Here is a 12,554-nt window from a genome sequence, read left to right on the forward strand (position 1 = left end):
CAAGTTTTGCCTTTCTGACAGCGCAATTTTATTGTACATTTTATGCTTCTTTATATATTATTTCCTAGAATTATGTCATCTACGATCATCAGTAGTTTAAGTACATTCATTAGTTACAAACAGAAATTCGTAATTTCTCTTAAACACCAGAGATTTCCTATATTTGAAGAGGGAAAATAGACAATATTTACCTGACCTTGCGCCTTGTATACACGCGCGTATATATATATTGATGAAGCACTAAGAAATACAAATATAAGAACTAAATTTTTCACCTTCTACAAGAGAACAGAAGTGTACGGTTCTAGAAATTCATAATTTGAGCCATGAAGAGTATTATCTCTATGGTCATTGTGGCTTTGGGTAAGTTTCCATTCGAAATTATTGTACTAAGTCACTATGCCACTTAAAAAAGTTAGTGTTCATCTTACTCCAGATTGTTGAAAGATGAACACTAAGACAGACCTTTGATCGATACGAATAAATAGAATTTTCTTGTGATTACTGTGCTTAGTGAAAATTATCAATTTATATTATAAAAAAAAACAAAAAAAAACTATTTACACTATTAAATGAGGATGTTTTCATAAGCCTTATAATCAAGAAATTAGTTCTTTATGATTAGATGAACTGTTTTAGCATAAACAGAGCGATGACAATGAAAACATTATAATGATAAGACCTCTTGCGGAAAATATTTTCATATCATTATGCCAAAACGGGCCCAATGAAAAAATATTAGGAAAAATTTGTACATGTTCACTATTTAGTACTGTATTAGTTCACAAACGGTTTTCAAATGAAGAGTGTCTTCTGATATTTTTTTGTTGACTGCCCACATACCAACATGTAAAGAAGACTAAACTATAATACACGTTTACAGCAAAAAAATGTTATTTGTAACAGCAGAACACTAAGACAGACGTAGAGAGACTGCCACCCTTTGTTCATTTTCTCACATTTATTTGTTTATTTTTCATTCTTTAAAATAAATAAATAAATATATAGAGTATATATATGATATGTGCACTACAATTTTAAACGTGGTGTAATCAAATGATAATTTAATTACATTAAATTTGATTATATTATCAAATACATTATCATTTGATTTCACCACTGTAATACCACTTTAAAGGAGTTGTTTTGAACTGCAACAAGTGTTGAAGAAGTGTTTTACTGCTAACCATACCAACAAAAACTGAACATTAGAAACAATCTTTAAAATTCAGAATAAAGGCATAAATAAATACACATTGAAGACGCATTTTCTGTTGTTGTCTGTCTAGATAACTCGCGATGGGGCATTTGGTTCATTTGTGATTAGCAAGCCATAATGGAAATGTAAAGTGGTTAAGATAATTTCCACAGGTATCTTTTTGTCTCTTTGAAGAAGTGGTCATTGTGCTTTCCCCAAACATTCTTTCTTTTTGTATTTTACTTCTCTAAAGGTGTCCGTATTCGGCAACTGGACTTACTATTCTGTTCCTACATTTACTACTTTTCATGCTTTGTTCCCGGCAGCAGGTACCATACTTACGTAGAAGACTGTACAGATCCCCTGAGTGAGTGTCGTCCCTCGCTTACTTATTTATGCTGAATTTTTAAATTTATTTTCATTTGTTCTTTATTTTTAAGTTTTAGTTTTTGCCGGTATCAAGCACGTCTTCAGGACTATTTGTTGCGGAACTGTTTGTAACAATTCCGTTAACGTGGTATAAGTGTCTCATTTATTAAATAGTCTTTGAAGTATAAACGTACAGTATAAAATAAGAATGAAAACGAAACAACTGCATGTTAAACGCTCTATTATTAGAGAACAAATAAACACAGATTTTCCGTTTATACTCCAGAATGGCCACCCAGGTCAGAGGGTTTATGAAATAGACAATACGTACAAGAACATTACCGCATTTAGCAGCTACGTAAGCGACTACACCCTTGGATTAGCCACTGCTGTGTCAGTCTTTATATATAGTAACAGCGATATCTATGGTTTTTTGCCTTTCGACTACTAAACTGGGTGAGAGGTTATCATCCTCTCACCCAGTTTAGATATTAGAGTTCCTAACATGGTCATGCAAAAATGAAGGCCCCATGGGCGAGAAGCATCCAGCTATCAACAGCTAGTGGAGACCTTTTTTTTTTTTTTTTTTTTGTATATGTGTATTCTCAGTCTGCCCCCTTTATATGCATACTAACTCGGACTTGTTCCGGTCACAGCTGGCAACGAGATTATTCACCAGCTGATCTGGATAACTTTACGACCAGGGTTCGATCCGGAGTAGAAACGAACCATCCTAGCTGAAGGCTGTTCAGGGATGAAGCATAAGCAATAAATTGAGTAAATAATAATAATTGTAACCGCTTATATTTTCAATTACACTCTTGAAATATAAGGAATATTAATCCATGATCTTATAAAAAAACTCTTTTAGCTCACCAACTGGCGCAGTTTACATCCTGAAATATGCCTCAAAAGTTAGTATGTAGGCCTGTATAATAAACTTACAGACCTTTTAAGATATTAAAGCAACTAATATCTAAATCTATTGATATTTAATATTTAGATATGTTATAATATAGCAATAAATAAATCCAATTTGTTACAGCTAGTCATCAAGTGATTGCAGATGACTGCCACTGGAAGGAAATCGACATGTGTATGGCGACCATGTTCATGGACAGTGAGGATTCTGTACTCCCTGCTACAGAAGATGAACTCACAAAAACATGCGAGTAAGATATATATATATATTTTTAGTTTTTTTACGATCGTGCTAGTAATCACAAGAATCACAAGTATCATAAATTCAAATGATATTCATTTTTGATCTATTGATATAATCATAAGCAAGAAGACGTTAACTATTTTATGTTTAATCATTTTTATTTTATTTGAATTTGAAAATAATATAATTTAAATGGAATTTGTTGTACAGTATAAGCAGATTAAGTTAAACAGAGCGGCACTTTCTATTTTTAGTTCGTTGTTTCGGCAGTGTCAAAAATTAGCGCACAGTAGAACTTTTATGTGCATAGCACATGAAAGTTTTATTGCCAACACTCCGATCTCGAGTTTTGAGAAAATGTGTTGATTCAGAATTTTCAGAGTACACAAAATCTTGGAGATTGCGGATTTAAATTATTATTCGAAAATCTAATGTGAAAATGTTCATAATAATTACAATTATTATAAACATTTTCGCATTTCAGTTTAGAACGCAGCGTAATAATGCAAACGGTAGAACATTGTGCAGAGATACCATTGTGCAAGTGAACTACCACGATTTAATTTTATCGGCTTTCATAGTGATCCAACATTTTCGAACATCTCATTCTGTTTAATTGAACAAGTTCGAATGCATCGAAAAGCCTTGCAAATTCATTAAATAATGTTTAGCCAGTTTATCAAAATGAGCTGCCCTTGAAAACTGCTCAGGTGTGAAAAAATGTAAGATTTTTTTTTAAATAGAGACAGGGGCATAAAAAATAAGAATGAAGAAAAGTCAGGGACACCCAAAACGTTATATTACGATGGTATACATTTTTTAAATGTATTTTGTATTTTTTTTATATATTTTAATGAAAAATAGGTGAACGTGTACAATTTTACGTGCTGATTCCAAATCTGCAATGCTTTCGCACTATCAGGTCAACATTACATGAAACGAAAAATAAAAAAAATGTATTACCTATGCAAAAAGTGTTGTACATCTATTTCAAATATTAAGAAAATTTTTCAGCACAGACTGTTAAGAATAATTGGTGGTGTAGAGAGGTAGTCAGTCATTTATAACTAAATATTTAAATACTTTATTTAATATTCGACAGTTTTTTTTGTATTAATTAATGGACAAATTTGCGTTTTTATTGAAACCCTTTTCAAACACCAGTAGTAGTCTGCCATCATTGTCTTATTCAATTTAACATGGTATATTTATTTTTCAAAACCTCGATGTCCTGGTGAAACCTTTCACGCAACCCTGCTCACTGAATCGAGATTTATGGAAAAAGTATTCAGGATGGTTGTGCTGAAAATGAACACTCGATTCACATTGCAACTTAGTTTTATGAAACTTGTAAGCATGTTGCAATTGTTCACAATGTATCATGCATCTTATCTGAATGTCCTTATCTGGTAGGGTCTTTTCATTTATAAATCCTAGAAAGATTTATCACTACACTCTTCTAATCAAGTATAAACTTGATCAGAAGAGTACAGTGAAAAATCTTCGCTAATCAAATACACGTTTCTTTCTGAGACATAGAAGTTTAAATATTATCATCTTGCAGTATATCTCTGAATTTGTGGTCTGTCGAAAGCAACAGCGCGGAATTTAAAATAACTTATCTCGGAAAATTTGAAACAGCATTTTAAGAAACTACCTCTCCCGTTTATCTGTGGCCTACAAACTGTGTCATTAGTCTCATGTAGCAGTGGGAAAAGTTTTGCTACCGGAGTCAAGTAGTTTATTGGTCGTATTTTTGCTGCCAGTTAATTCTTGTGCATTTTATAAAGCAGCAATCTTATATGTCTTTATAAAATTTTCAGATATTTTTTGAATTCTGATCATATCACATATTTTATTAAATTTCCCTAGGTACGTCGGCAGTTCATTAATCAAAATGAATAAAGTAATCAGTCATTTCTAGTTCAAATCATTTTTCGCATACAATATTTGTTTGAATAAAATCATTACATTGAAATGCCATTTTCATTTAAAAACTGTTTTTACAGAATGAAATTGCTGACCCATTCGATAAATATTGTATTTTGTTATACTGACATCAAAAGATTGTTTATGCAGTAGCAGTACAGAAAGACGTGTTGCGCCATCTATTGGAAAACAAGATCTTAATTGCGAATCCTCCTTTGCGTGTCCTGTCCTATGTGTTCTACGCTTACACGATTGCGATTTCGCTGCTCCTTTATTTCTTTTCCTAAGTGAGAGCAAGAACATTCAATAATTTTTTTCAACGATTCATATCTTTCCCTTTTGGGTGTCATGGCCACCTGCCGTGTGGCGGAAAATATGTGATCATGAAAAGTACGATTCACAACTGGTAGGACATAATATAATAAGTTCATCATAATGTAAACTAAGTAAATATTGAGAAGTTCATAGATAAAAGAAAACATGAAGATGTGAGCGCCAAAAAAAAAAAAAGAACAACGAATACGATAATAATAACTAGGGGGCTTCGCCCCCTGCTCGCCCACTCCCGTGCACGTTTTTCTACATAAAATGTAGAGGTATACGGAATAATTCAAATCTTTTCTATGTAAAAGACACATCTGTCGAAACGCACTGGTCGATATCTAATCAGGAAATGAGCTATGTAATTATTTACCTGTGCATTTGTAGTGCGCGGCATTCTCAAGGTCGAATAAATATCACGGTAAAACTCCAAGAACGGTGTACACCAACAGGGCGACAAGCAAAACAGTGGGAAAACAATGATTGACAAGTTGTGACTTCCATATTTCGACAAACGGACAGGAACAAAGCAGTGATTGGCAGATGCCACTGTCCATATTTTTACACATATTTTTACAAACTATACAAAACTATCCTTGGTTAATATGCCTGGGGTGTTTTTCCCAACATTTGTTTAAATGTTGTTTTTAAACATTTGTTTAAATTTGTTTAAATGTCTTTCCCAACATTTGTTTTTAAATCGGGAACTCGTTTTCCTATTTTAAAACAGAGGGATGGAGGGATAAACATTCTACCTAAGCTAAGCCCCCCTCCTCGACGACACAAAACAATCAGAAAAGGGAGGTGCCTTCACTTGTCAATTATCGCCATCTTCCTCGCTTTCATCGAAGCACCTGCCGGTGTATACTACTGTATCCTGGACTTCAGCCAATATCACTATGTAATTATTTACCTGCTTTTACATAGGTCACTTAGGAAAAGGCCTTTTGCTTTAGGTTCCATAATACGTGAGGAATATTGTTTTATCTGAAAGAGCAGGACTGAACTGAAATACTTAACTAAAATATTTTTACAAACTATACAAATATTTAAAATATTTACAAAATGCTAACCTACAGTATTTACAAATATTGAATATTCATTAAAATACAAAAAACGTTACAATGGAACATCAAATGTTAGACAGTGAATCACGTGTACGAGGTTGGTGAACGTTATGGAGGCAGTTGTCAATAATTAATTGCATTTGTAGGGACGTAATTGCTTCGCCTTCTTCTTCCATTGGTTGAATAAATATCGCTAGGAGGAAACTTTTTAAATGTATAGATAGATAATAACATGTTTCAACCAGTCACCTGGACACAACTTGGTACCCAGTACCCAAGGGGCGAAAAAGTCCCATGAAAAGAAGAAAAACTTTTTATAATAATTATAACCGAGAAGCAATTACAGCAGCTACTCTGGATTAGCATTGGTATCAAGATGGAATTTGGGTTTGTTGTTGTTGTTGTTGTTGTGGAATTTAACGACTTATAGGCTGCCAGGGCCATATTGTGTCTTTCTGATGGTGAATATGAAATATCAGCTTCATTAATATAAAACTATATTTTATGATATATTCCTATACGATTTAGGAAAGTAAACAGTCCTTCTTTATCAGGATCATCTCCAAGAAACTGCAATAAATTTATTGATGGCTGTGTATTAGCAATTGATTTAAAAGTGTTTAGGCGGATGTTTTGAAAGTGGGGACAGTCCACTAACAAATGCCGATTGGTCAGTTGTACTTGACATGATGTACATTGAGGAGCGCTGTCATTGGTTAATAGATATAGATGAGTGAGGTGCGTATGTCCTATCCTTAGCCTTCCTAAAATTGTTTCTTCTCGTCTACTTTTCCGGAAGCTGGAGAGCCATAGCTTTGGTTCTGATTTTATTTGGTCAAGTTTGTTTCCTGGATAACCTCTCTAGATTATTGACCAGCTATTGTAACATGCTTTACGGATAACGGGTTTGAAATCAATATATTTAAGCTACTATTTCTCAAACCTTGAAAGGTTTGAGAAATAGTAGTTTCTGGTTGTTTGGCTGATCTGCTTTTTCATTTCCTGCAGTCCCAGGTTGCCCTGGGATCCAGCAGAACGTCACAGCTTGGTTTGATTCATTACACACAAGTAATTTAGAATGAATTTGTTTTATTACAGGGTGAGAGGAGTTGGTATTACTATTTATGGCTGAAATAGCACTGAGTGAGTCAGTGTATATTAAAGCAGACGGAATTAGATGTTCAATAATGTGACCCAGAGCTAAGTTTATAGCATAGAGCTCAGCAGTGAAGATACTGCATTCTACATTCTACTGGCAATGCGACAGAAGTGCTGAATGACGGGAAGATTGCTGTAGCACCTACTTGGGTCTCAGTTTTTGATCCATCCGTATAGATTTCACATGCGTTTGAATTAGAAAGGGAGTAAGTTGCGTGTAACTGTGCGATATTGGAAGGAGACAGGGTGTTCTTTCTCTACTGTTGAAAGTAGTAATCATATATTGCACAGATATTTGTCCAGGGTGGATCTGGTGGTGTCGTGTCCTGAAATATATTACCGATTTCTATATTCCATGATTGAGCCAGTTCCTTAAATCTAAGTGCAGCAGGTCGGTTTTCATTAGGTTTACTGTTGTAAAATGACTCGCATTCGGTATTGTACAAACATCTCCAACAAGGGTGAGAGGGAAGACTGTGGATTTTTGCGGCATACATCAGAAGTAATGTTTTTCTGTGAAGATGTAAGGGAGGTTCATGGGCTTCAATGTAAAGGCTCTGAACCGGGAAGGTTCTGAACGCCTCTAGCTCGACTCTCAAATCTGGATGGTGTTTAATCATTCTATAGTACTTTTCCTCGCAGGATCATATACTGGAGAGCCATAGTCCAAGCGAGACTTGATGAGAGCTCTATAAAGATGGATGAGGGTATGACGATCAGCGTCCCATGACATGGATGACACACATCGTAGGATGTTTAATTTCTTCAAGCAGATGATTCGAAGATAGGCCACACGTGTTTGAAAGTTTAGTTTCCTCTCTAGTATGAGGCGAAGGAAACGGACAGTGTGAACAAGAGGAACTGGCACGTTATTTATCTTTACTTCTGAATCAGGATGAAGTGACCGAAGTTTGCAGAAATGAGTGATAGTGGATTTCCGTTCAGCGAGATTATATCCATTGCGTAAAGTCCAGGATTGAATTCTCGTTAAAGCAATTTGCAGCTGTCTTTCAATAGTATTCATGCTTTGCGATTGGCAGGAAATGGTGAGATCGTCAGCATACATGTATACTTCAATCGTTTTTGGAAGTTCTTCCAAAATATTGCTGACCCTAATCGCTAATAGGGTTGGACTCAATAGGGTTGAAGAGTTATGAAACCCTGTGGGTTTTATAACTCTTCAACAACTCTTCTTAAATGTGAGATGTTGACAGTATGTTTTTATATCGGACTTGAAATTAACGCAATTTTAAAAAAGTTCTGAATTATTAAAAGGAGATGACCTCTCAGCCCCAACTGATGCATATCTTTAATAACACTATGACGCCATGTGGTGTCAAATACTTTATGAATATCGAGGTTGACCATCACTAGGTGTCGTCTCCTGACGAAGGCATTACGAATGTTGGATTCAACTTTTACAAGTAAATCTAGGGTGGACCTGTTTTTACGGAAGCCATATTGGTGATCAGAAAGGAAATTTTCGGAGTCTAGAATCCAGGTGAGCCTCTTATGCACCATCCTTTCAAAGATATTGCCCAAACAGCTTCTCAATGATATTGGTCTGTAATTCTGAATTAGAGAAGGATCTTTGCCTGGTTTTGGAATAGCACAAATATAGGAATGACGCCATGACAGAGGATATGTATTTTCTGAGAAGATCCGGTTATAAAAGAATAATAGTATGCGGCAATCAGCTTCACACAGATGCTTCAGCATACTGTAGGGAATGCCGTCTGGTCCTGCTGCACTGTTCGGAGATTTGCTCAAAAATTCTCTCAGTTCAGATAGAGTAAACAGCTGGTTATATGGAAGTGAAAGTCTAGTTGAGAAATTGTATTTATGACGTTCTGCATCAGTTTTAGTGCGTTGAAAGGAGGTCACATAAGAGGAAGAGGCAGAAATGTTATAAAATGATTCTGCTAAAGCATTTGCAATGTCAGTAGGAGAGGATAAGTCCTGCCCATTGCATTGTATTATCGGAGATTGCAGAGGTAGAAATTTCCCACTGAGAGCTTGAATTTTTTTCCAAATGACTCGAGTGTCAGTATTTTTGTTAATAGTTGAGGCGAATTTAATCCATCAGTCACGTTTTTCTGTCTTCCTAATTTGTCTTGCTTTGGCTCTGAGTTTTTTTGTATATAATTAGGTTGGTGGTAGTTGGAAATTTGCGAAACTGGTTCCAGGCACGGTTTTTTTCTTGTTTCGCTTTGGAGCATTCTACATTCCACCACTTACTTTGGTGTACACGCTTGAACTGATCAGATTTTGGAATGGAAATTTCTGCTGCAGATAATATATGGCTTGTAATGTGACTAGTTACGTCATCAATACGTTTTTATTTACATATAGGTTGTCAAGTAGGACACAAGTTAAATAGTTTTTCCAGTCTGCTTTATGAAAGTTCCAAGAAGTACGGCCTTTAGGACATGACACTGTCTGTGTTTGAATTGAAGTGATGATAGGAAAATGGTCACTGTGGAATGGATCACTTAGCACAAACCAATTCACGCTCGGAAAAAGAGATGTTGAACATATGGATAAGTCTATGGCTGATGTAGTACCTGTAGGTAGTTGGATATGAATTGGAGAGCCAGAATTTAACAGAGTAAGGTTATGGTTATCCAGGAATATTTCTATTAATTGTCCTCTCCTATCCATGGTGGAAGATCCCTACAATGGATGGCGACCGTTTAAATCGCTGAGTAAACAGACGGGAGGTGGCAGTTGTGTGATAAGATTGTCAAGTTCTTTTTTGGAGCAAGGATAATTCGGTGGGATATAAATTGATGCAAGGGTTAGCGATATTCCTATTGCTATCCGAATAGCTACAACTTCTAAGCAGGTTTGTAGTTGGAGATGTCTTGACCGTATGCTAGTTTTGATAAGAATAGCCACCCCACCACGAGCAGGAGTGTCAGAATCCCTGTCTCCCCTAAACATAGAATAATTTTTAATTTTCAGAGAAACTTGAGGTGATAAAAAGGTTTCCTGTAAACATACACCTATTGCTTTAGTTTATATGAGTAAATCATACAAGTCATCCATATTACTGCGTAATCCTCTACAGTTCCATCGAAGGAATTTATTCATTGGTTGGATTTATTTGAGAAAGATTGATCTGACCGTTTCTTCTGAGAAGGTTTCTGTCTGCTTAGTTTTGATTTTTCATTTCTGGGAAAGGTTGGGCGTCCTGTATCAATGGTATCATTAGCATGTAACTCTAGTGCTGTGTCTTCATCCTCTGACTGAACCTCTATTTCCATGTTGCTAATATGTGGTTTCCTGTTTCACTTTCTTCTGGTTTTCAATAGCTGATAGTAGCTGATTGTGTTGTTTCGGGCAAGGTTGAGATAGCATCAGTTGGGATGCTGATCGGAATATTGCTGGTCTCATTGACTGTAGTTTTCTTATTGTAAGTTAACACAGTTTTGGCCCACGCGGCAAAGGAAATATTCGGTTCGATGGAGTCATCTGTTTGGGTTGCAGCTGAGCAGCTATATTTGGTGATCGATGCATATGATCGGCTAGACATGGTTAGCATTATTTGCTTTCTTGCTTCAGGGTATGCGACTTTATGCTCCACTTTATAATTCTAGATTTTTTTACCTGTTTTCGAAAGGTCACACGCTTTAGAAAATGCAGGATGGCTTCCTTTCCGGGTTACAGTTTGGGCAAGTGGGAGTGGAAGCTGTACAGTCTCCTTGGAGCCGCAAATAGGGCACACAGCATCGCCTCGGCATGCCGTCTGAGAATGGCCGTACTTCTGGCACTTAAAGCAGCGAATGATATTCGGGATGTAAGGTCGAATCTTGCAATTTAAGTAACCTGTTTTTACAGAAGATGGGAGATTTGGAGTACTAAATTAAATTATTATTTTAGGGTTGCCCGTAATTAAATACATTAACCCGTATTTGTGTCTGTAAATTGCGTATGTTCTATGGTTGATTTGCCTGGTTTGCTGGACGAAAAAAACCCAGTTACTGGGGAGAAAAACCTTGCTATCTACGCCTGAGACCAACTAACTCAGCCACGGAGTGAAAAAAGCCCATTAAAGTTCCTCGCGTCATCGACAGGATTCGAACCCAGGCCTTTTCCACCCGGTGTGGGGAGGACGGTGACGATACCACTGTGCTACCCGCGCAGACAGATTTGGAGTACTGCACGTCAAAATAATGGACCTGGTTGGTAATACGTTGCCATCTTTTTTTGTCATAATTCTCCTTGCATGAGTCACTTTTTGTTCTAAGCTCTTGAATTATCTCTTTTTCAAACACATTTAGTAAGTCCCATTCGCTGATAACTCGTTTAGAGGTGTTCAGAGTGTTATGGGCTGTTACTGATACAGGAATATTGTTATAAGTTGTTAATTTTAACAATTTTTCTGAGTGACTTGGCTTAGAAGCTTCAATTAAAAGGTCTCCAGATTGGAGACGTTTAACCATTTTGGGAGATCCAACAACTGATTCTAAACATTTCTGTATTAAAAAAGGCGATAGCTTGGCTGTGTGGATAGCGAATGCATTATGAGAAATGCTGGCATGTCTGTAGTTTGTGTTTCTGTCCGTTATCTCTTCGGACGATTCAAGTCATGCTCTTAATCAGAGTTAACAGGTATGGAGCCCGTGGACTCTAGCTGTGGATATGCATCGCAATCCATTGCTGCTCCTTTTATCTCTGGAAGAGGGAATTCTTCTCCCAGGTTATCGATCCCACCACGTGAAGGCAGGAGCGGTGCCAACCAGTGACCAAGCGATCAGCAGAAGAGGAGAGCAGTACGTTGCTAGCGATAGCAGTAACGTTACAAGCAGGGTTAGCAGTAACGTTGCTAGCGGTGAAGCAGTGATGTTGCTCGGCGAGGGAAGCAGTAACGTTGCGAGCGGTGGAGGGATTATTAAAGCACTAGTACTCGCCCTAGGAAAAAAGCTAGAAAATCGCACTGAAAGATGGCTTGGCACTCGGGACCTTTGGGCTAGAGAAACGGATTGCAAGACCCACGGATTGCATCAGGAGAAATTAGTCAGCCGAAACTACCAGCTGCAGACTGGTAAGGAGATCGAAGCCACGACAAGGGGAGCGATCTCCAAATACCTGGGGATGACGCAGGCTTAGCATCTAGAGTACAAGGAAATCAAGGCCTGCCTAACCGGAAAATACCGTCAGAGATTCAAAGGCCTTCTCAAAGCAAAGCTGAACGGAGGGAACACAGTTAAAGCCTTAAACGCATGTGCCAGTGCTAACACATTCTTCCAGAATCATAGATTGGACTAACACCGAGCTGGAAGATATCATAAGAAAGGCAAGAACAATGATGACCAAGAGCCGCCAACGTCACCCGAAGTCGGCC

General features: G+C 36.9%; 1 protein-coding gene across 1 annotated transcript in view; it reads left to right on the top strand.

Moving 5' to 3' along the window:
- The first annotated feature begins 239 nt into the window (after nt 1-239).
- LOC150085714 (uncharacterized) overlaps nt 240-12,554 on the top strand; it is a 32,736-nt gene continuing 20,421 nt past the window's right edge. Inside the window, exons 1-2 of the mRNA XM_090373460.1 lie at nt 240-363; nt 2,613-2,739. Of these exons, the coding sequence (XP_090229586.1) occupies nt 327-363; nt 2,613-2,739 (164 nt within the window). The 5' untranslated portion in view covers nt 240-326. The remainder of the gene's footprint in view (nt 364-2,612; nt 2,740-12,554) is intronic.

The sequence above is a fragment of the Mastigoproctus giganteus genome, chromosome 5 (genome assembly GCF_048544385.1).
Source record: "Mastigoproctus giganteus isolate SK-2022 chromosome 5, ASM4854438v1, whole genome shotgun sequence".
In the NCBI taxonomy this organism is placed as follows: Eukaryota; Metazoa; Arthropoda; class Arachnida; order Uropygi; family Thelyphonidae; genus Mastigoproctus; species Mastigoproctus giganteus.